The 25,820-nt window shown below is 38.5% G+C and overlaps 1 protein-coding gene across 2 annotated transcripts in view; it reads right to left on the reverse strand.

Annotated features, from left to right (window-relative positions):
- The window catches only part of LOC121387735 (innexin unc-9-like), a 101,840-nt gene that overhangs the window by 17,720 nt on the left and 58,300 nt on the right, over nucleotides 1-25,820 (reverse strand). The window contains exon 1 of one of the 2 annotated variants that reach the window (XM_041518933.1): nucleotides 10,906-11,273. The exons of the other annotated variant lie outside the window; for it this stretch is intronic. Within the exon in view, the coding sequence (XP_041374867.1) occupies nucleotides 10,906-10,925 (20 nt within the window). The 5' untranslated portion in view covers nucleotides 10,926-11,273. Of the gene's footprint in view, nucleotides 1-10,905; nucleotides 11,274-25,820 lie in introns of those variants that run through there. 2 annotated transcript variants of the gene reach the window in all.

Raw genomic sequence — 25,820 nt, forward strand, 5'->3', positions numbered from 1 at the left:
TTAGCGGGTTTCCTCTTTAAGACTATATGTCAAAATTACCAAATGTTTGACATCCAATAGCCGATGATTAATTAATCAATGTGATCTAGTGGTCTCGTTAAACAAACCAAAACCTTCGCTGGAGATGAATCGTCACTATATTAATGCGCTCCGATCACTAGCATTTCCTTATTGTGATCTAGTGGTGTCGTTAAACAAACCAATCCGATCACTAGCATTTCCTCATTGTGATCTAGTGGTGTCGTTAAACAAACCAATCCGATCACTAGCATTTCCTCATTGTGATCTAGTGGTGTCGTTAAACAAACCAATCCGATCACTAGTATTTCCTCATTGCTCATGTTCTAGTTATTCTAAAGCTAGGTGCAACCTCGGTCACGACGTAACGGGCAACTATATTTACGTGCCCCTATCCACAAGGGTTCAGGCACGCCCACCCCGGACTCAGCCTCTGACATCGCCAGTTGTCGATTCCGGGGCGGGGGGGGGGGGGGGGGGGGTATCACGACGTACACGCACACCACTGCAAGTCAGCTATTTAAGTCCCAGTAACGCCAGGAGATTCCAATAAGCTGGTTTGGAGAGAAAAGGTGACAAGAAAGGACACCGGGAATGTGAAAAGCCTATTCTCCAAAAGGATCAACCATAGAAAAGATTCTGACGTTTTGCATTGTCTCCGATATGTCCTTATGTAACCGTTAAACCGAAATGAGGGGTTTTGTGCTCTCGGGAACATGACGTGTTAAACAGATGACTGTCCTTACCCTCGTAAAGATACACAGGATGGTGGACACGAAGTGTCCGCGTCAGCCCAGCGGCTCAAGACGCTGTCATCCTTGACAGCCAATCAATAAATCTGACACACGAGAAGAATACGGAGGCCCAATCAAAACTGTTGATACTACAGCAACGTAGATTTAATTATTTCGGTGTCATGTCGAATTTTTCAGCAGACTGCCACGCGGTGACTTTGATATAAATGGAAATAATTGGATAGCTTCCCCCGTGAGAGTGCTTAGAGGACAGATTCACATATTAGGTGATCTATTTATATGTGAAAAAATGTCAACAAGAACTATTTTTGGTTTCAAGAATAAAACATAAAAATTAATGAATGAATGCTTAGCGGCATATTCCTGCAAAAATGTTGTTCCGACGAATACTTAACTGTCCCATCTCTCTCTCTCTCTCTCTCTCTCTCCTCTCTCTCTCTCTCTCTCTCTCTCTCTCTCTCTCTCTCTCTCATCCTCTCTTTCGCCAATAATATATCTCTCTAATCCTCCCTCTCTCTTTCCCTCTCTCTCTCTTTCTCTTCCTCCCTCCCTCTCTCTCTCTCTCTCTCTCTTCTCTTCCCTCCCTCTCCTCTCTCTCTCTCTCTCTCTCTCTCTCTCCTCTCTCTCTCTCTTACCCTTCTCTCTCTTAAAAAAAAATCGAATTACGCTGGGTATTTGGAGTGTTTCTAATCTCTACAAAAATATTATATTTCTTTTAATATCACGACAAGCAAAGAATACAGACGCACTAAATGAGCACACATACAATGCCATGTTATCACTAATAGTGTTCATCATAATCACGTCACGTTTACACAAATATATGTACTACACATAGTATTGCTACTAAAATATTTGTGTCGAATTTACGAAGCCTGTTTTTCTTAAACGCAGGTGTTTAAGCATTGAAACTGTATGCAGTTACACGCGTGTAAGACATAAACAGGTGTTTAAGCATTGTAAATGTACATAGTCACACGCGTGGAAGACATACACAGGTGTTTAAGCATTGAAACTGTGTGCAGTTACACGCGTGGAAGACATACACAGGTGTTTAAGCATTGAAACTGTATGCAGTTACACGCGTGGAAGACATACACAGGTGTTTAAGCATTGAAACTGTATGCAATTACACGCGTGTAAGACATAAGCTTACATATTAAAGGGACATTCCTGTGTTTGCTGCATTGTAAGATCATTCCGACTAATAAAATATTTCTACGATTAAGCTTACATATTAAAGGGACATTCCTGAGTTTGCTGCATTGTAAGATGTTTCCGACAAATAAAATAGTTCTACGATTAAACTTACATATTAAAGGGACATTCCTGAGTTTGCTGCATTGTAAGATGTTTCCGACTAATAAAATATTTCTACGATTAAACTTACATATTAAAGGGACATTCCTGAGTTTGCTGCATTGTAAGATGTTTCCGACAAATAAAATAGTTCTACGATTAAACTTACATATTAAAGGGACATTCCTGAGTTTGCTGCATTGTAAGATGTTTCCGACTAATAAAATATTTCTACGATTAAACTTACATATTAAAGGGACATTCCTGAGTTTGCTGCATTGTAAGATGTTTCCGACTAATAAAATATTTCTACGATTAAACTTACATATTAAAGGGACATTCCTGAGTTTGCTGCATTGTAAGATGTTTCCGACTAATAAAATATTTCTACGATTAAACTTACATATTAAAGGGACATTCCTGAGTTTGCTGCATTGTAAGATGTTTCCGACTAATAAAATATTTCTACGATTAAACTTACATATTAAAGGGACATTCCTGAGTTTGCTGCATTGTAAGATGTTTCCGACTAATAAAATATTTCTACGATTAAACTTACATATTAAAGGGACATTCCTGAGTTTGCTGCATTGTAAGATGTTTCCGACTAATAAAATATTTCTACGATTAAACTTACATATTAAATACATTTTCCTGTTTAGAATATCATTGTCTGTATATTCAATGTGTTTCTGATCGTCTTAATATTTTGTAAGAAGCCCAAACTAGATTTTGTCTTCAAATAATTTCGTACGTACGAAAAAATAGTTTTTAGGAAATAAAATGAAATTTAACCTAGTACAAATATTAGAACGATCAGAAACACGTTTAATATACAACCACTAATATTTTATGCAGAAAAATTTATTTGATATGTAATTACAGTCGTCAAAAAGTCTCTGTTAGTCGATAACATCTTAAAACTTGCAGCAAACTCAGGAATGTCCCTTTAAGCCATTATAGCTTATTGGTTATTACTTTAACAAAACAAAACATTACTTAGTGAAAAGTGTAAGCTATATATCATCAGCAAAAATCATAATAAAACATGCACAAAAGTAGTATTTACAGTAGATTCAAGTTCTACAAGTATTTTAAATAGATATTTGCCTAATGGTTGAACACTGTTCAAGTTATAATATCATTCAAATGATTTCCAAACCTATATCAAGTATTTATGCCATCAACAGAAAATTGAACAGACTATCTCTGTCTACATCAAACGTTGATACCATAATAAGCTGAAATTTGTCCAAATCTACACCAAGTGTTGATATTAGTGTTGACCAGACTCAACATCTACACCAAGTGTTAATACTATCAACAGTTTAACACACTGTCAACATCTGTCAACAAAGTGTTGTTGAATTGATTGTATCAGGTACTTATAACATCAGCAAAAGTTGAACAGACTTTCCACATTTGCATCAACTGCTGATACCGTCAGCAAACGTTGAACAAACTGTCCAAATCTGAACCAGTTGTTGTTACCAGGAAGTCTTAAAAAGACTATACAAACCTACACAGTATTGATACAAGATTAACGGACAGTTTTAAACCTACGCCACCAGACTTCAGAAATCTGCACCAAGTCTTTAAACCATTAGTAAAACTTGAGCACTCTTTGTCAAACCTCCAATAAATGCTGATACCATCAGCAAACGTTGAAGAGACTGCCCAAACCTGAACCAATTGTTGATGCCAGAAAGACTTCAAAGAGTGTCCAAACCTACACAGCTGACTTCACAGACAGGACTAACTGAACACACACGTTTGATATCAGCATGCGGGCTTAACGCAGTGTCCAAACGTACACCAAGTTCATTACGCTTCGTCTGCTATCGACAAAACGGCATGTCGGGGATTTGCTTGGGATAGCGAAATGATATTGAATTATTTCAGAATATTGACAATTCCGGTGATTTGCAAGTTCGTTAAGTCTTTTCTGCATTTGTGCCTGCGGCCATATTTGCTGACCAAACAAAGGGAACACGATGGCCAGATTGGTTTCGAGCTCAGCATGGAAGTGGTCACTTGTTATACATAGTCCTCATTTCATTTGGCATTGTCTTTCAACACCAAATTGATTGGATGCTGACTAACACAGCCAGGTATACACTCGCACGCACGCACGCACAAACACAAACACACACACATGCATACACACTCACACACACACACACACACACACACACACACACACACACACACACACACACACACATACATATACATATACATATATATATATATATATATATATATATATATATATATATATATATATATACGTGTATAACGCCAAGCTTTTTAAATCGCCACAAACATTTAATACAGAGACAAAGTCACTATTTGCTTAATCCTCGCGTCAGTGGCTAAAGGTGTGTGTATGGGAGAGAGAGAGAGAGAGAGAGAGAGAGAGAGAGAGAGAGAGAGAGAGAGAGAGAGAGAGAGAGAGAGAGAGAGGTGAGTTGGAGAGAGAGAGAGAGAGAGAGAGAGAGAGAGAGAGAGAGAGAGAGAGAGAGAGAGATAGGTGAGTTGAAGAGAGAGAGAGAGAGAGAGAAGAGAGAGAGAGAGAGAGAGAGAGAGAGAGAGAGAGAGAGAGAGAGAGAGAGAGAGAGAGAGAGGTGAGGAGGAGGGAAATAGCTTCACCCATTCCTCATAACGAAGACATCTGATTCCCTCATTGCAGACGGTCCTCCCCCCAACCCCGTACACTGATTGCTGAATCGCAGCTAATTCGTATAGACAGACACAATTTGAACATGCTCACCAGATTCTCATGTTTATTGTTTGCGTCAGTTAAACATCCAAGTGCAAAAATATTCTTAAATTTCCTAATTATTTCGATAATTAAATTGTATATAGTGCACTCTCGTCTAATCCAGATCCACTAGGGACAGAACACATTGCTGGGTTTATCGATTAAGACTCTCTTTCCAACATAAACCAATATTGAACAAAAAACACGCGATTTAACTCCATTTCTAGCTAAGATAGAAACGAATAGAACAGAACAGCGGGTTTCCTCTCTCTCAATATCTGCGTGGTCCTTAACAATATGTCTGACGCCATATAACCGTGATGATTAGGGAATATGTGATTTTAAGGGCAGAGAGGAATGTGGGTTTTTGTTTTTTGGACAGATCATTTGGCACTAATACAACTCTGTTAATAACCGAAATTCGACATAAGGCCTGCGTTCAACATCAGCGTGCTATGCGAACGTTCGCTAATGATTCCATTGGTCCCCAATAAGGTCATTCGGTTTAACATTAAAAAACCCTAAATAATAATAATTATTATAACAATTATAAAAATAAAATAAAAACAAAACCTCGTCCCACCCTATATATATATATATATATATATATGTATGTATGCATGTATGTATGTATCTATCCATCTACCTCTCTCTCTCTCTCTCTCTCTCTCTCTCTCTCTCTCTCTCTCTCTCTCTCTCTCTCTCTCTCTCTATATATATAATATAATATAATATAATATAATATAATTTAATATAATCATAAAAAGTACGACCAAAGTAACAAACAAAAACAAAAAAGATACAGCGAACGTGTCATGTTGTTTGGTTCCACTCAACCTAGTTTATGAGTTTGATAACAATAAACTTGTGTCCTGTTGTTCTGTGCTACGTAGCACAAGCCCAAGCGTGTTAGAAATAATGGTATTTTACTCACATTGATTAAAAATACCACTCACGGGTCCCCACGGGATTCATATTAGCAAATGTTTACCGAACTATATTAATGTCTTTACTCAAACAAACACGGCGCATTAAGGCCGAGATAGAGAGAATAATTCACGCTTTAAGACTGCCTTTCTACGGGTGTCTTTGCCGTGGAACTATAGAGCGCGTGTTTATAAAACTGAACTACAGTACAAATCAATATGAAAACATTGTGCAACTTCATATGAAAGCAGTTCCTCGACAGAAGTTGTGTCTCCTGGCTGAAATATCGATGTCGCATCCAGGACGTGACGTGTCGCTATGGCAACTAGCTGGGCATAAACATCCGGTTTGCACATGCCCAGGCGCTATGGGGTGTCATTTCAACAAAGGAGATATGTATAGATAATCTTATCGATCACCATCGCATATGGAGCGCAACAATACACAAATGGTAGGCTTACACTGAGCGATTTCGTGAAATAATAATTATTAAGTATAATAACTAAGAATAAAATAGAAATGCAATGTATTTCGTGCAACTTGAAAAAAGTGTTTTCAATAGGCGTGCTCGCAAGCTTTTCAGGGACATTTAATAATAATAAAAGTATGTCTCCGTTTTGTCTCATCCTGAACACTGTTTATTCCAAATTACCTTGAATCTGAAACAATGATTCAGACTTGTGTAGTATAATAATTATTCCTCGGCCCAGTGTTGTATATTTATAATATTATACACTTGTATAAGCTTGTGGTCGCTACTATCTTCAAATATTTGAGAACTGTTTGCAATAAATCGTGACTTCCGGTCGGAGCGCTTCAATGAAATTGGCCTTCAATATTCCCAACAATTTTGGAATATTTGCTTTGAGGGACGAAAGGACACGAGTGCATATATTTATTATTATTATTATTATTATTATTGATAGTAGTAGTAGTAGTAGTAGTAGTAGTTGCTGTAAAATGTTATTTAAACCAAGTATGTCTACAATTTTATTTAAACCAAGTATGTCTAGAATTTTATTTAAACTCAGACTCTATAGAATTTGGTTTAAACGAAGTATATATAGAATTTTATTTAAATCAAATATGTATAGAATTATATTTAATTAAAGTATGTATATAATTTATTGAAACTTAGTATGTATAGAATTTTATTCAAACTAAGTATATATAGAATCCTATTTAAACTAAGTATATATAGAATTTTATTTTACATGTATGTGGAATGCTATTTAAACAAAGCATGTAAAGAATTTTGTTTAGAGTAAGTATGTTTAGAATTTTACTTTAACTAAATACGTATAGAAACGAAATAGAACAGGCAGACCCAACATACATACAATAACTACCCCCTACCCCAGGAATCAGCTTTGGAACCGCGCTAATTCGCACTCCAGACATAAAGTTATTAAATTCGCCTCAGTCTTTTAACAACGATTTCTCTCTTTCTCTCTGTGTGTGTGTCTCTCTCGATCTCCAGCTACTGCCAGCCATTTTGTCGAGCTGTGGAAATGTATGCCAGCGTTCGAGTAGTAAAGTTCGCCTGATTCAACCTGATCAATAATTGATGCCATACGGAACCTAGTGAATGACTCGGCTGGGCTGAAAACGGAAATAATTAACATAGAAACGATTGAAGACTTCGATGGACCAGGACCCCCAGCTAACGAACGTGATGGATTTCAGGGTACACGTAAACGTAAACAAGAAAAACAAGTCCACGCGGAGGAAATGGAGAAATACACAGTACTGGCGCGCACAATTCGTCTATTTCCTATTCCCATCTTTTTCTCCCTTTCTTCGTCTTCTTCTATTTTTTATTTTTTTTGGTTTGTTTATTTTTTTCTCTACAATCAATATGACATTTACAATGCATGCAGATATGCTTTAAAGAAACATAAAACTCTGAGTATGAAATATTTCGTCTATTTCCTATTCTCGTATTTTTTTTCTTTCTTCTTCTATTTTTAATTTTTCTTTTGTTTATTTTTTTCTACAATCAATATAACATTTACAATGCTTTAAAGAAACATAAAACTAAAAGTATGCATTATATGACATTGTTTCTTTTGGTGGGTTTTTTCCCTACAATCAATATAGCATTTACAGTGCTTTAAAGAAAGATAAAACTAAGACCACGAATTGTATGGCATTTACAATATGTACTGACATACGTTTAAGGAAAATAAGATAACAAGTATCAAATGTATAACATTCTTAATGTGGGCAAACATGATTTAAAGATGATAACACTAAGAGTATGAATGATATCGTATTTACAATGTGTATAGACATGTTTTAAGAATACAAAACACAATAAGACAACGTGTACTGACTTGTTTTAAAGAATATTAAAAGAGTATGAAATATATATTTACCATATGCACGGACTTGTTTTAAAGAATATAAAACTAGTATGAAATATATATTTACAATGTGCACGGACATGTTTTAAAAACCTATAAAATCAAGAGTATGAAATGTATGATATACTGACATACTTAAAAATAATAATATCACGAGTATAAAATATATATTTACAATGTGTACGGGCATGTTTTAAAGAATATAAAAAGAGTATGAAATGTATATTTATGATGTGTACGGACTTGTTCCAAAGAATATAAAAAGAGTATGAAATATATATTTACAATGTGTACGGACATGTTTTAAAGAACTATAAAATCAAGGATGTGGAATGTATGACATGTACAATATGTGCTGACATACTTAAACAGAAGTAATACATGTATCTAGAGTATGAAATATATATTTACAATATGTACGGGTATGTTTTGAGGAATATAAAACTAAAGGTATAAAATATATTATATTTACAATGTATACGGACATGCTTTTAACTAAACATAACAGCACTACATGATAGTATGAACTACATGATATTTAAAATGTGTACGGACATATTTGAAATAATTTAAACTTAAGACTATGAACTAACAGTGACCCTCCATACAATGAAAACAATAAATTGGCCCACTATTAGAAAGAAAGAAATGTTTTATTTAACGACGCACTCAACACATTTTATTTACGGTTATATGGCGTCAGACATATGGTTAAGGACCACACAGATTTTGAGAGGAAACCCGCTGTCGCCACTACATTGACTACTCTTTCCGATTAGCAGCAAGGGATCTTTTATTTGCGCTTCCCACAGGCAGGATAGCACAAACCATGGCCTTTGTTGAACCAGTTATGGATCACTGGTCGGTGCAAGTGGTTTACACCTACCCACTGAGCCTTGCGGAGCACTCACTCAGGGTTTGGGGTCGGTGGGTCTCGACTGGGATCCGAACATGGTACCTACCAGCCTGTAGACCGATGGCCTAACCACGACGCCACCGAGGCCGGTCCCACTATTAGAAGTCAAATTAAACTAAAATGTTATATTATAATAATTGGTTCTTCCAGCTTCTGGTAACGTCTGACGCCTACGATACATGCATGTAATGCAAATGCACGCAGCCACCCCTAATTTTGATTTAGAACAGATAATCTACTTCTTCAACGTCATTTAGATATTATTTACAATCCAGGTTACGTTTGGTTCCCTCCCATTCTGCCTACAACCCACTTTGCCTACACCCATTTTGCCTACAACCCAGTATGCCTACACTCAGTTTGCCTACAGTGTGAAAAAGTGACATCCCCAGTTCATAGTGGGACAATCCCTATCATTTTGTGTCTCAAACCAATATACAAATATTGTATTACATAAACAATTAAGATTATAATGAACATAAGTAATTTTGTCATGTTATTTTTATACATAGGGACCATACATGGAATGCTCCACTTTTAACTGGGGATGGCATCTTTTCATACTGAGTGTAGGCAAAGTGGGTTGTAGGCAAACTGAGTGTAGGTAAAGTGGGTTGTAGGCAAACTGGGTGTAGGCAAAGTGGGTTGTAGGCAAACTGGGTGTAGGCAAAGTGGGTTGTAGGCAAACTGAGTGTAGGGAAAGTGGGTTGTAGGCAAAATGGGAGGACACCGTTGAAACGCAGTGGTAGCGAACTTGACACCTCGTGAAATGCATTAAGGATTGCATGGGTATTGTGTAACATACTGACCACATATATTGCACAAGGTATTACAAACGTAATTTGTGAGATATTGTAGCACACTTTCAACAGAACCTTATGCAATATCTGTCAAAAGTACAGATATATCACAAGTGGTACAGCAGATAGCAGTCGGGCTGAACGCAGTATTAATAAATAAAACACACTAATACTCATTCACGTGGCTGAAGATAATTTGTGTGCGATCAATAAAAATAATATATCTTACATCATATAAAATATCTACTGTCGGTTACAAAAGGTGTGTGTGTGTGTCTGTATGTGTGTGTGTGTGTGTGTGTCTGTGTGTGTGTGTCTGTGTGTGTGTGTGTGTATGTGTGTGTGTGTGTGTGTATATGTGTGTCTGTATGTATGTGTGTGTGTGTGTGTGTGTATGTGTGTTATGGTGTCTAGTGCCTCATCTTACAAGAAGACAGCCACTCCCGAGAAGGTTCTGAACTATCATCTAATGTATTCACCAACACACACAGACGCACGCACGCATGCACGCACAAACACACACATAAACTATCTATCTATTTATCTATCTATCTATCTAACTGAACTAACACAACGTTTTGCTGTATTCGCAGGGGGAGAACCACCGATCCCCATCGCTAGTTACTACCCTGTAAGCAGACGCTAAAATTATAGTGTGATTATTTTCGCAGCATTACTGGTCATCATCAGTTGGATTGATAACTAATAGAATTACGTGAGTGATAACTCTTGCATAATACTGTGAAATCACGTTTGCTCGTGGTCGTTTAATGTTAGTGTAGTTCGTGTGGACTAGCGCTGTCAACGAAAAAGAACACAATGAAAATGTGATACATGTAAACATGTAATACGAATTTATGATACAACCTTTTTCGATACTCGTATGATAGTAGCAAATGAAATGAATTTGTAAGAAGAAGATAAAAACATCCCCAAAACACCTCAAAACCAAAACATTCCTTGAAAAAAAAAAAAAAGAAAAAAAAGAAGAAGATTTCACAGTATTTTACATTACAGAATAATTACATTATATGTCTATGTCTTCGCCATAACAGCTTACCTGGTCAATGAATGAAGCATTCTGACGTTTCACTCATAGTCGAAGTCGAATTCATTTTGTCGAATCTTGTTGACAACAAACACATCAAGAATGCCCACGCACATTGTTGAACAGTACGTAATTAAGTCCGGTTATTTGCATAATATGAAGAACGAATGTACAAAACGATCATCTCTCGGTAACCAGAGATGTTTTTCCAATCCACGTTTGTGGGTTTGGACTCACAATTTCAACAAGATCTACAATTATTTCTTTCCTTTCTCTTTCCCATGGAGTCGAGTATTCTTCTCCCACAGAACAGCAGTTTCGATTAAGCCAACCTACATGTATGTACATGGCTGTAGTTCACGGGAACGCGTTCTGGGAAACTCTGCAGGAACAGCCACCCTAATTCTTCCTAATGCTCCGTTGCACTAATGAAAAACACCAAAAAAAAAGCAAACTGTGTGACGTCATCAGTCCCACGAACCGAAACCGCCAGTTTTCCCAAAAGCATCAATCCATTGTTGAGCAGGACACGCTAACCTGAAACGACTGACACCATTGATACAAAAGAAGAAGAAGAAAGGAAAACACCGAAGTCTTGTCATTAATAATGAAAACACACGTTTAGTAGGATGAGACAATACGGAAAAGCCCGCCAAACCGTCGACTGGCGACACTTGTAGTGGTGGAAGAATAGCGCCAGAGAAGGCTAAAGATTCCCTATTACAACGTTTGGCATCAGATGTCGATCGTTTACCACGATTCTCGTTCAATACTGGGAACGGTGCTCTCCCGAATAGCCAAGCCAGCGAGACTGAGATTATTGACCAGGTTTTGCGAGAAGACGAAACTAAAGAAAAATCAGGCCTGGCAATACACGGACGCTGTGGTGATGTCTCCAGGGACGTAGAGCAGGTCCTTACATCTCATTCATTATGCCAACGCCCATCTCCAACTTAACGTATTATACACAATGAATCCTCATCATTAATTTTCCTTCCGTGGAGAGAACGAAAAGAAGACTTATAATATGAATAAAACGAAATGAAAGACGCATATGGTTAAAACGAAATGAAAGACTTGTATGGTGATCACGAAATGAAGACTCGTATGATATAGAAATTTAACAATGGTGCTATGTTCTTTGGTGAGGAAATGAAACCGTCGACAAGCGAACATACAGCACGATGAAAACACAAAACAAGCTAATTGTTCGCTGAACAGATGGAAAAGGGAGAGAGGTTCAGATGACGTTTTTTTCTTGATGACGGTGTCAACAAGTGATTTTTCAGCAGACCAAAATATACCAACCGTTTTCGTGGGACACACGAAAATAGGAATATTCCAATGGTATATAAATTTTAAAATGGTTCTGTTTTCTTGATGTATCAAGTTAGCGAGCAGGAACAATCGTCAGGATGTATTGGAGCACGAGGAAGACAGAAATAATCACAGAGAAAGTCTTTTTTGCGTGGTGGACACGAAATGATGAATCAATTGGTTTATAAATTTAACAGTGTCCCAATGGTGTTGATGAAGTCAATTTGACAACCAACGTGCGGCGTCAATAGCAAGGGGGGGGGGGGGGGCACAATATATGAGCAGGACCAGTCTATACCGTGGTGAAATAAAAAAGAACACTCAAATGGCACCTGTGCACATATTTCACGATAGTGCTATAGTCTTGAAAATTAAATCAATTAGGAGACCAGCGACAGTCGTCAATAAATTATATATCACAATAAACACAACACGAACCGATTTTTCCTTTGTGAAAACAAAACCTGGAAGACTCGAATAGTATACGAATTTAACATTGGCGCTATAGCATCGACAAGTAGGGTCGGTTTGTCCACGAGCATCAGTGAAACGAACAGCACGATGAAGACAAAAAAAGTCTGTGAGAGGAATTGAGATATCTGGACATGTCGAACACCATTGTCTTGATCACCGCCATCATCACCATGCCTGAGTGCCCCAACTGTAAAGTGGTTCAGTTAAACCGCGAGTTTGGCGTCAAATTCAGCGTGGGTTTTAATGCACGTGAAGCCGAAACGGCCTATCGATTAGTTCATTTCCAGAGATGTTCGCAATTAGCTGGAACATGACACAATTCCGGTCTAGGTACGTCTGTGGGGCCGAGACAAAATGGCATGGAGTTTCTACAAAGTAATTATCTATCAGCATCCATTAGCGGATCCAGGGTTGGGGGTGGAGTGTGTGTGTGTGTGTGTGTGTGTGTGTGCGTGCGTGCGTGCGTGTGTGTGTGTGTGTGTGTGTGTGTGTGTGTGTGTGTGTGACAAGGGTCCAGTGACCCCTGTTAGTTTGATGTTCCCTTTTAGCCACTTTAGAAAATAATCATGCTCAACAATCAACACCAAATTGCCTTGAAAACGTGTCTCTGGGCATCTTTATTTCAAAACTTTCCGGGGAGCATCCGGAGAGAGAGAGAGAGAGAGAGAGAGAGAGAGAGAGAGAGAGAGAGAGAGAGAGAGAGAGAGAGAGAGGATTAAGATATATATATATATATATATATATATATATATATATATATACACATATATATGTTATTGGTGACAGAATGAGAGAGAGAGAGAGAGAGAGAGAGAGAGAGAGAGAGAGAGAGAGAGAGAGAGAGAGAGGAGTGAAATAGTCTGACCCACACTTACTAACACACACACACACACACACACACACACACACACACACACTATGATTTTTTTATTAATTAACGAGACTAAGTGGTCACGCAGTTTTTTCCTCTATCATCAAGTTTGGCTAGACACTGGATCGTGTGCTGCGCTATAATACGTCGGCGAGAGTTTCACAATCAGAAAGCCAACAATACCGGAAATGCTTCTAAAGCGTAAATGGCGCGAAAATGTCTTGATGATGACAGCGGGTCGTTAGGACGTGTCCCCGGAGATTCATTAGCACGGTCGTATATATGCTGTCGCACGTCGCAGCCTCTTTAGTGCTTTATAGTCTGTGAAATGCACTCCACAAAACATCGTTAAAATAATTACTGATATGCGCGAGAATCCATCATCTACAGCTCGAAATCAAACCGTACGTCTGCATACCACCGAGTCTGTAAGACGCTTTAACATACGGGTGCTTGAACGTTATTTAGATATAGGCACGTGGAATACTTATAAGTAAGTACATAAGTAAGTAAGTAAGTAAATAAGTAAAGAAAGATGGAAGGTCTGAAAGAATCATATCTAGAGTGGGGAGTGGGGGGGGGGGGACACTATTTTTTAAATTTTATTTAGGGTAGGTAGAAAAACCCGTACATTTTCGTTATCGACATAGCCGTGCTTAGTTGTCGACATAGCGGTGTTTTACATGACTGATGGACTGATGAAAACACTAACTGTCTAATGACAGGATTACTGGGCATTACATTTGTGATGATGAAAACATTAAGTGTGTAATGACAGGATTACTGGACATCACATTTGTGATGATGAAAACACCAAGTGTGTAATGACAGGATTACTGGACATCACATTTGTGCATGATGAAAACACCAAGTGTGTAATGACAGGATTACTGGACATTACATTTGTGATGATGAAAACACTAAATGTGTAATAACAGGATTACTGGACATTATATTTGTGATGATGAAAACACTAAATGTGTAATGACAGGATTACTGGACATTACATTTGTGATGATGAAAACACTAAATGTGTAATGACAGGATTACTGGACGTTACATTTGTGATGATGAAAACACTAAATGTGTAATGACAGGATTACTGGACGTTATATTTATGCATGATGAAAACACTAACTGTAATGGCAGGATTGGAACCGATAATAAACAAATGTAAAAAAATTGAAATACGTAACTTGCAACTATGATAATGTACCTGTAATAATCTTTGTAAAACGTCATAGAAGGTCCAGTTTCGTTGCATCTCATACGCGTGTGCAAGGTCAGTGTTAAGTCCCCCCCCCCCCTTCCGACACCACTGACAGCGATTTAAATATGGCGGGAGTGGCAGTGCAACTATAACCAGAACACACTAATAGAGGTTGTCTTCAGGGAGAAAAAGGTGGCACTTTTGAAGGACAATTTACAATTTACACCCCACCTTCCTCGATATTACCAATATTCGTACCTACTATAAATAATTGAAAACTAGTAATAGCTAAAATAGCAATAATTTTCAACTATGATGATATACGTTCGATATTTCTAGCTAGCAGAATGTGAAACGAAACGCAACGAAACGAACCGAAACCGAAACGAAAAACAAACATTTTAATAGCGTATAACAGTTGACCTAATTAAAAATCCCAGCAAGCCATAATATGTGTGTGTTTCCAATCAAGAGTTTAGACAAAAAAGAAAAAAAAAATGAAATAAGTAGCGTCGGTATGTAAATATGTCGTGACGTCATACGTTCTATTATACAAGGCCACGAGCAGACGTGTGAATCCGTAGCTCTTCTTCCTATATCCGCACATCCGGCGATTTTCAGTTGGACTCGTGCACCACGCCACAGAGGATTAAAATGGTTATTAAAAAGTCAAATATTACGAATCGTTCAGACAGACGAGATAGTTCTGTTATAGTCGGGATATAGCGAGTTGTATGTAACAAACCGGGAAAGGCAATTAGCTGGAGGTGTTTTTAATTCTCTCTGACAGGGGAGAGTTCACGTTAGGTGTCTTTGAGGGTCTGGTAGCGCTTATCTGGAAAGACGGACGGATTTACATTCGGTTGTAAACAAATGTTGTTGCCATTCATATTAGAATTGTTTTTGTTGCTATTCATATTAGAAAAATTGTTGCTGCCATTCATATTAGAAAAAAAAAAGTTGTTGCTATTCATATTAGAAAAATTGTTGTTGCCATTCATATTCGAAAACAAATGTTGCTGCCATTCATATTAGAAAAACAATGTTGTTGCCATTCATATCAGGACAATTGTTGTTGCCATTCATATCAGAACAATTGTTGTTGCCATTCATATTAGCATAAAATGTTGTTGCCATTCATATTAGAAAAGAAAATTGTCATTCATATCAGAACAATTACTGTTGCCATTCATATTCGAAAAAAAATGTTGTTACCATTCATAGTAGAAAAACAATATTGTTGCAATTCATATCAGAACAATTGTTGTTGCAATTCATATCAGAACAATTGTTGTTGCCATTCATATTAGCATAAAATGTTGTTGCCATTCATATTAGAAAAATGGTTGCTATTCATATTAGAAAAACAATGCTGTTGCCGTTCATATCAGAACAATTGCTGTTGCCATTTATATTAGAAAAAACAATGTTGTTACCATTCATATCAGAACAATTGTTGTTGCCATTCATATTAGCATAAAATGTTGTTGCCATTCATATTAGAAAAATGGTTGCTATTCATATTAGAAAAAACAATGCTGTTGCCGTTCATATCAGAACAATTGCTGTTGCCATTTATATTAGAAAAACAATGTTGTTACCATTCATATCAGAACAATTGTTGTTGCCATTCATATTAGCATAAAATGTTGTTGTCATTCATAATAGAAAAATTGTTGTCATTCATATCAGAACAATTGCTGTTGCCATTCATATTAGAAAAACAATGTTGTTGCAATTCATATCAGAACAACTGTTGTTGCCATTCATATCAGAACAATTGTTATTGCCATTCATATTAGCATAAAATGTTGTTGCCATTCATATTAGAAAAATGGTTGCTATCCATATTAGAAAAATGGTTGCTATTCATATTAGAAAAATTGTTGCCATTCATATTAGAAAAACAATGTTGTTGCCATTCATATCAGAACAATTGTTGTTGCCATTCATATCAAAACAATTGTTGTGTGTGTGTGTGTGTGTGTGTGTATGTGTGTGTGTGTGTGTGCGTGTGCGACACACACACACAACCCTTTTTGACACGTTTCTGCGCCCGTTTCTAAGGTTCAGGCACGCTCGTCCTGGGCACAAGTCTAGAGTTCTTCCCACAAACCTGTCCAACACAAATATCGCCACATTCGTCTTCATCATCAATTATTATTATCCAGCAGCTGCTTGGCCAATGAAAGCGGTCGATTAAATTTGCCACGTGACACCTTCGAGGTGGGAGGAAGTGAAGTCACGTGACGAAGTGATGACAGGTCTGCCATTAGTGGAAAAGTTTTAATTTTAGAACGTCGAACCAGTGGCTAGATATCTGTTGACAGATTTGAAGTGCTTTGCTGCGAGTGAATAGAATGACCCCGAGACACGTTCAGTTTTGTCTGGGTTTTGTCTTAATATATATACCTGGCCTCGGTGGCGTCGTGGTTAGGCCATCGGTCAACAGGCTGGTAGGTACTGGGTTCGGATCCCAGTCGAGGCATGGGATTTTTAATCCAGATACCGACTCCAAACCCTGAGTGAGTGCTCCGCAAGGCTCAATAGGTAGGTGTAAACCACTTGCACCGACCAGTGATCCATAACTGGTTCAACAAAGGCTATGGTTTGTACTATCCTGCCTGTGGGACGCGCAAATAAAAGATCCCTTGCTGCTAATCGGAAAGAGTAGCCCATGAAGTGGCGACAGCGGGTTTCCTCTCAAAATCTGTGTTGTCCTTAACCATATGTCTGACGCCATATAACCGTAAATAAAATGTGTTGAGTGCGTCGTTAAATAAAACATTTCTTTCTTTTGTGTTAATATAGCGTTCACGTTTGGGTTGTACTACTACGCCAAATAAATTCCCATAGGCGACAATGTTAATGCATGTGGTTAAAAACATTATATATGCAATATAATCAACCAGACTATTTCCCATAAATATGAATACATCAACCTATCCACCAGAATATTTGCTGAAGAAAGTAGAACTTTTCATGACTTGTTTCGGATATAATCCTAATTTCGCACAAAATTGTAGTACAGGTAGTCGATTGATTGATTGATTGATTGTGTGTGTGTGTGTGTGTGTGTGTGTGTGTGTGTGTGTTATATGAGAGTGTTTTGTTTTTTTATTTATCGAAAACCACTAGCGCCATAGAAGAACGGTTACAATTATATGGTCCTTGTTTGTTTGTTTTTTGTTTTTTTCTTTCTTTGTTTTTTTAATTATTTGTTTGTTGTTTTTTGTGGAGGATGTTTGAGGGGGTTTTCTAGTGTTTTTTCTTTTAATTGATTGTTTGTTTTTCTTTCTTTTTTGGTGTTGATTTTTTTTTTTTTTTTATTATTTTTTTTTTTATAGATTTTTTTGTTTGGTAGCGCTTTAACTGGTGCGGAAGCAGTCCACTACCTCTGTCTATTTGCGGCCATATGTCTCTAGCAGACGCGAGTCGAACCTCACCTTACATCCAAAGTCAATCCATATCCGAACTTGAAACATATAAGGAGCTTTTATATACGAAGACAATGCTGTTTTCTTTCTTTTTATTTATTTATATAGAGACGAGACGAGACTGTGATTAGAACACGCAGTGGAAATCTGCTTCACGTCATAGTTTATCGCTTGTCTGCTGTTTGGACACAGACATCAATCTCTTAGCATCCTCATAGTTTGCACACCAATAATAGAAACCGCCATTGATGATATCGCCACGATAAATATGGATGACCGAGTGAGGCACTATTTCAACTTGAGGGGGCGTGGTTATCGTTAGCCATCTGTGACTCCGCCCACCAGTTTTTTTTTTCCGAACCGGTTGAAGTGTCGGTCGATCAAAGTCAAAAAGGTTAAAAGAAGTTTAAAAAAAAAGAAGAAAAAAGAGAGAGCTCTGAATCGAACCCCCTCGGCGGACCAATTCTCTAGGACGGGTCGAAGCCCAGTGGTAAAGCGGTCTCTTGGATCACTTGATGCACGGTCGGTTTAGGATCGATCCCCGTCAGTGGGTCCATTGGGCTATTTTTCGTTCCAGACTTCACCACGACTGGTATATCAAAATCCATGACATGTACTATCCTGTCTGTGAGATGGTGCATATAAATAATCCACATGCTACCAATGGAAAAATGTAGCGTGTTTCCTCTCTAAGACTATATGCAAAAATTGCCAAATCGGTGACATCCAATAGCCGACGATTAAGTAATCCAAGTGCTCTAATAGAAATAGGAAATAAGAAATGTTTTATTTAACGACGCACTCAACACATTTTATTTACGGTTATAATATGGCGTCGGACATATGGTTAAGGACCACACAGATATTGAGGTAGGAAACCCGCTGTCGCTACTTCGTGGGCTACTCTTTTCGATTAACAGCAAGGGATCTTTTATATGCACCATCCCATAGACAGGACAGCACATACCACGGCCTTTGATATACCAGTCGTGGTGCACTGGCTGGAGCGACAAATTGCTCTAATCGTGTCGTTAAACAAAACAAACTTTTACAAACCCGAGTACTTTGCCGTTCGAGAGCCAGGCGGACATTTGAACGGTTGATCACACAGTTCCATCTGTCAAAACGGGTTCTTTTTTTTTTACCCATCCCAGCCGGGTCCCCCCCCCCCCCCCCCCCCCCCCCCCCACGATTGGCATATCAAAAGACTGCTGTATTTGAGCTGTTATTTGAACAATAAGAAATACACTGCATTCCTCCATTAAACACTAGATGTTGTGTGGGTTCTTCGTAATTCGGGGTGGGGGTGCACAACCCCAGCACCCTGCCCCTGAATCTGCGCCTGGCTGTCTAAGACAGAGGGTTATTAGTTAGTCGCTGGTGGTTATGGGAGAGAAGACAATGTTGGCATTGCAACTCCATAGTTGTGAATCTGAGGTCTAACTCACAAAGTTCTCTTAGGCTCTGCTAGACAACAACGCATTCTCTTTGTAAGTCTTTTAGCATTGTACTGCGAGATCGCAAAGTTGCGAGAGTTTAGTGAATTAGGCCCCAGCTTTTAAACCGGGAACTGGACGCGAACACAGTAACAACCAGCCTTTATTTGCGCAACTAAAATGAAAATCTACTGCATCACATTACCACTATTAACAGCTGCACGGCAGACTCGACTGATCGCAACTATAGGTAACTAAACAGCAAGATCAGTTTTATCTAAACCCAAAAAATACTGTGGTTTGGTGTTATCGTTTTGTTTGATTTGAATGAAATTGTCTCTGATGCAATAAACCCACCACATGCTCGTTAATGCTATCAAGCCACGTTCAAATTGTATCTGCGGGCCAGACGAGCAGGAACATAGCATGTGATTAAAGACAAATTGCATCGTTAAATGCTTAACGGCACGGAAAGATAAACCCGGCGTAGCAATGTATCCTTCCGCCGCTTGTAAAGTGACTGCGCACAATTTAATTCAAAGCGTCGTTGAACATACTGGAGTGATCAGAATTTGAGAAAACGTTTTTTCTTTGATTAGTACAGTCCTCAGATGCACTTAGCAAACAAGTCAGTAGAGAATAAAGAATGCGTTGTTTAACGACACCACTAGAACACATTGATATATTAATCATCGGCTATTGGATGTCAACCATTTGGTAATTCTGACATATGAAATTTGTTTTGTGTTTAACGACACCACTAGAGCACATTGGTATATTAATCATCGGCTACTGGATGCCAGACATTTGATAATTCTGACGTATAAAATTTGTTTTATGTTTAACGACACCACTAGATCACATTGCTATATTAAGCATCGGCTACTGGATGTCAAACATTTGGTAATTCTGACATATAAAGTTTGTTTTGTTCAATGACAGTATTAGAGCACATTAACTGATTAATCATTGGCTACTGGGGGAGGGGGGATCTGTGTCCCCCACATAAATAAATATTAAAATTTTACTTGTGTCTGCCGCCGCCCCCCCCCCCCCCCCCCCCACCACCACTAGAATCTGTATATGTGCCGCCCTTCACTACTGATTGCGCCCCCACTTCAGATATCGTCCCTACGGACCCGGAGACGGACATATGTTGACAGTAGAAGACGCTAGCCGCCGTGTTTTCGCGCTAAACGAATTGTCGGTTGACTCATCACGTTTTCACAACAGATAACTTTGGCGTGCAGCGCCATTTTTTATGTACACGAATTGCACACGTAGTCGAAACCTTTCAACATGCGTTCCTTATTTACAATGGAATCGAACGCTCGTTAACAGATACTGCCAGTCTATTGTCTGTGTAATGAAACGTTGCCAATAACATACGCTGAATATCAGCCACCAATAAAAGACTATCTAATGAATGAGTCACGACGTGATTATGTATCGTAGATTGACAATTAACAAGTCAGCGTGCATTCTTAGAGTTAGCTATTCTAGAAAGTATGTCAAAATTCCAGTACCTGTTCTAGAATGAATATTTAAAGGGACATTCCGGAGTTTGCTGCAATTTTTAAGATGTTATCGACTATCAGAGACCTTTTAACGATTGTAATTATATATCAAATACATTTTTCTGCATACAATATTAGTGGCTGTATATTAAACGTGTTTCTGGTCGTTGTAATATTTGTACTAGGTTCAATTTCATTTTATTTCCTAAAATCATATTTTTTCGTACGTACGAAATTATTTGAAGACAAAATCCAGTTTCGGCTTTTTACAAATATTAAGACGACCAGAAACACATTGAATATACAGACACTGGTATTGTAAACAAGAAAATATATTTAATGTGTAAGTTTAATCGTAGAAATATTTTATTAGTCGGAAACATCTTACAATGCAGCAAACTCAGGACTGTCCCTTTAAGGCACGTAAATTCTGTGTGTGATGAAAACATTTTTATGCTTATGCAATAATGTCTACATCATTCACACGTAAATGTTACAAAACATATTCTGTGTATGATAAACAAAAAATGTATGCTTTAATTACGCGCATCATGTTCAGCCATACATGATTCTTAAGGACTCAGTGGGTAGGTGTAAGACCACAACACCCTCTACTCTCTCATAAACCACTAACCAACTAACTACTAACCCACTGTCCTGGACAGACAGCCCAGATAGCTGAGGTGTGTGTGCCCAGGACATCGTGCTTGAACCTTAATTGGATATAAGCACGAAAATAATTTGAAATGAATGAATGTCGCTTTAATGGAACAGAATGGAATTCATGTTTTATGCTGCATGTAATTATATGTATTTCATTCACCTGTAAACGATTGTGTCGCCACACACACGCGCCGGGCGGCCGGACCACTATTAAATATTAACGCGGTGGGATTAGATGTTCCAGTGATGGAAATCGAACCCGTGTGAAAGACGTATTGTCGTCGCGGTGTTCCACCGAAAATACAGAATAGCCTAGTTAATAATTTACAACCTTACTAACAGATCTGGAGGTTTGTACGCGCCGCGGATCGATGTCGGATCTTTATCTATATATATTTGTTATCGACCCGACCTGTCTAAACACCAACCAGATCCTGTAAGAAAGACGTCTCCTGCCAGAGGCGGTTCCAAGATAGGTGGGGGTGGGGATGGTGGGGGAGTTTGGACATGCCGACTAAAAACATTCAAGTGCACCTTTTCTTCCTCTCTTCATATTTTTTTTTAATTGAAAGGTGTTTTTTTTTTTTCATCTTCTTTTTTTTATTGAAAGTTTGTTTTGTTTAACGACACCACTAGAGCACATTGATTTATGAATCAGCGGCTATTGCATGTCAAACATTTGGTCATTCTGATATTCTTTTATTTGGTATGGCCTTTTGAAGAGCTGGCCTATGATCCATTTCTCTGTCAGACACCTCCCTTCCGCAAACTATTTCCTAGATCCGCCCCCCCCCCCTCCCCGTCCCCTGCCTGCCCCACTCCTCTAGGCTCCATGAAATTGATAGATGGGCATTGGTTCTTAAAACTACAACAATTGTACTTTCTACAAAAATATCCCCTGCGTGTGCTTTAACCTCACCGTGGTGCAGGGGTGTAACATTCTCTTTGAGAATGGTCAATACAGCACAAAAGTTTTGAGTAAAATTCAGTATCCGTAAAATTCTGTGATATTTGTGTTTTTGTACAGTTCTTTACACTGTTTTTGTTTAAGTCTTGAATTTTTATATTGATGTTGATCATCACTTTATTTATTTGCATTACCATAGTTTGACACCCAATAGCCGATGTATTTTTCGTGCTGGGGTGTCGTTAAACATTCATTCATTCATTCATTCTACAAAAATATTAACAGAATAAGTAAGGTCATTAAATAACCGTATCATTGTTCAATAACAACTAAACATGAGCCCCCATCATTTAACAGACGGTTCAAACAAAGAGGTCAACTGAATATGTGTATGCCTATAACACTGTGCTTCAACCTTAATCGGACACAAGCACGAATAATAAATGAAACCCGAAATGACAGCATTTGGTCATTTCCAATTCTGAGAGCGAGGGAGATGGAGAGGGGAATGCATTAAGCCCATTCACTGGACTTTAGAGCCAGTTCTTAATCCAGTTTGTGCTTTCTGTCCTTTCCATCCAAAGCAAGCCTCGCTCGTGGAGGAAAAAGTGATATTATTTAATCTGAAACGGGGGATTCGATCGCCACACTGTCTCTCTCTCGCCTCTGCTCAATTTGGGTTTATTTTGCGAAGACTTGCGCCAATGTCGACTGGACATCGCTGGCCAATATTGGAATGGACACCTGCTATGGGGCACTATCGATCAACAGCACGCTGCCTGACATCGACCGGCACAAACCTAATAAATCTTCATTTTCATCATAGCTTGAACACTTCTTATTCGATTACTTCATAAGGCCGTTCTTTTCAGCCAAGATGGATACATTTGATGGTACAAGCGTAGGCAAAAGCCACTGGCTTTCCGGGGAACCGATGAATTGCCGGTCGGTGTCCAAAAGTGCAATCCAGTGGTCTCCCTTTATAAAATAGTTCTGAAAGATTTGTGGGAGTTTTTCTCTTCAATTGGACAAATGACTGTTATGCAACACGCTAGAACAAAACAATTTTCTAGCCAACCACAAAACCGACCAACAACCAACGAACTAACCAAGCAAGCAAGCAACCAACCAACGGAATAACCAACACCAACCAACTCACCAACTAACCAACAAACCAACCATCAACAACAAGCAAAGACACAAACAAATAATTGGCTTTTGCGAAAGAAAAGAAAGCATTGTTTAACGAAAATGTTGCAACTTTTGTTAATATGGCTTTTTGATGACTAATATATGGTTATTTCCAAATTTGATGAAGAAAGTCACATTTGCACACTTATGAAACTATGGCAGATTGGTGTCAAATATACTGGCATTTGGACATTTGGTCAACAAAGATGAAAAGAGAGGAAAGCCGTCAATCCCACACAGGCTACTCCTTTAGATAAAGCAGCAAGGATCAGTACCAGTTGTGGGCATAGACTTGATCGGGGAAAACAAATCTATCTGTATCTTACCCCCCCCCCCCCACCCCCCTCTCTCTCTCTCTCTCTCTCTCTCTCCTCTCTCTCTCACTGTCTCTCTCCATCTCTCTCATTCTATCCCTCCCATTCTGTCCCTCTCCCTCTCCACCGCTCTCTCTCCCCCTCTCTCTCCATCTCTCACTCTATCCCTCCCCTTGTCTCTCTCTCTCTCTCTCTCTCTCTCTCTTCTCTCTATCTCTCACTCTCCCCTCCCCCTCTCTCTCCCACCTCCCACCGAGTGTCGAAATAACCATGCTACACATCAGTTAGCGGTAGTTTAAAGTGTTTCGAGGTGTCGTGACATATATTTATTTTGGCTGATCACCATTAGTCTGTGATGACCACTAGACTCAGCAGCTGTCCTTATACGTGTCTTCCCTCCTACGTCGTCTAATTTCTAATTTGGGTATTGATGAGCTCGCTGCGGTCAATAAACGTAAGTTACTCGTCGAAACAACTGTCCGGCTTACTGACACACAAGAAGACATAAACAAGAAATTCGTTCACGTGACCTTTATGGTCTGCTACTCCACACAGAATCCCGCCATTTAAATCGTCCTCGGCGATGGAGTACCATCCGTCTTCAGTATGATTGCAGATCAAGTTTGATTGACACAACTATTATCGCATTGAAATTCGCATCTCTGCAAAATGTAGAGTCCAAAGAAATCTTTTCCCCATGGATCACTGTCAGGTGTTCTGTATGTAAGACTGTTACTCCCACAACAGAATAAAATGTTTTGCAGTTTCTCAATATCGATATTTTGTCTAAAATAATTTCGTATGTACGAATGTAATATTTCTTCTAATGACCAACCGAAATTTGAAATAATTCGACCAAAGGTCATTCCAATGTAATTATCCAAATAATACATTATATTTAAAAGTGAAATAGTGTTCTAAAAACAGGAAAACCCCCAAGATGTATCTAGTTAACAGGTGTAGAGTAGGGTGGGGTGTCTTGCTAGGGCTAAATACCCAGGAATGAAGATATCCTTTAGCAGGATCGTCTAATATAGCAACATATGATGTAAACATCCAATATGTCCAGGATTCCATTCAACGAATGAAGATATCCTTTAGCAGGATCGTCTAATATAGCAACATATGATGTAAACATCCAATATGTCCAGGATTCCATTCAACGAATGAAGATATCCTTTAGCAGGATCGTCTAATATAGCAACATATGATGTAAACGTCCAATATGTCCAGGATTCCATTCAACGAATGAAGATATCCTTTAGCAGGATCGTCTAATATAGCAACATATGATGTAAACATCCAATATGTCCAGGATTCCATTCAACGAAGCGATCTTAGCGTTATTTCATTTCAACGTATTTTCGTACTTACATCCAATTAAGGTTCAAGCCCGCTGTCCTAGGCACACACCTCAGCTGTTTGGGTTGTCTGTCCAGGACAGTGGGTTAGTTGATAGTTGGTTAGTGGTTAGTGAGAGAGAAAGAGGATGTAGTGGCCTTACACCTACCCATTGAACCCTTAAGAACTCGCTCTGGGTTGGAGCCGGCACCGGGCTGCGAACCCTATACCTACCATCCTGTAGTCCGA

This window comes from Gigantopelta aegis, chromosome 13 (assembly GCF_016097555.1).
Source record: "Gigantopelta aegis isolate Gae_Host chromosome 13, Gae_host_genome, whole genome shotgun sequence".
Classification (NCBI taxonomy): Eukaryota; Metazoa; Mollusca; class Gastropoda; order Neomphalida; family Peltospiridae; genus Gigantopelta; species Gigantopelta aegis.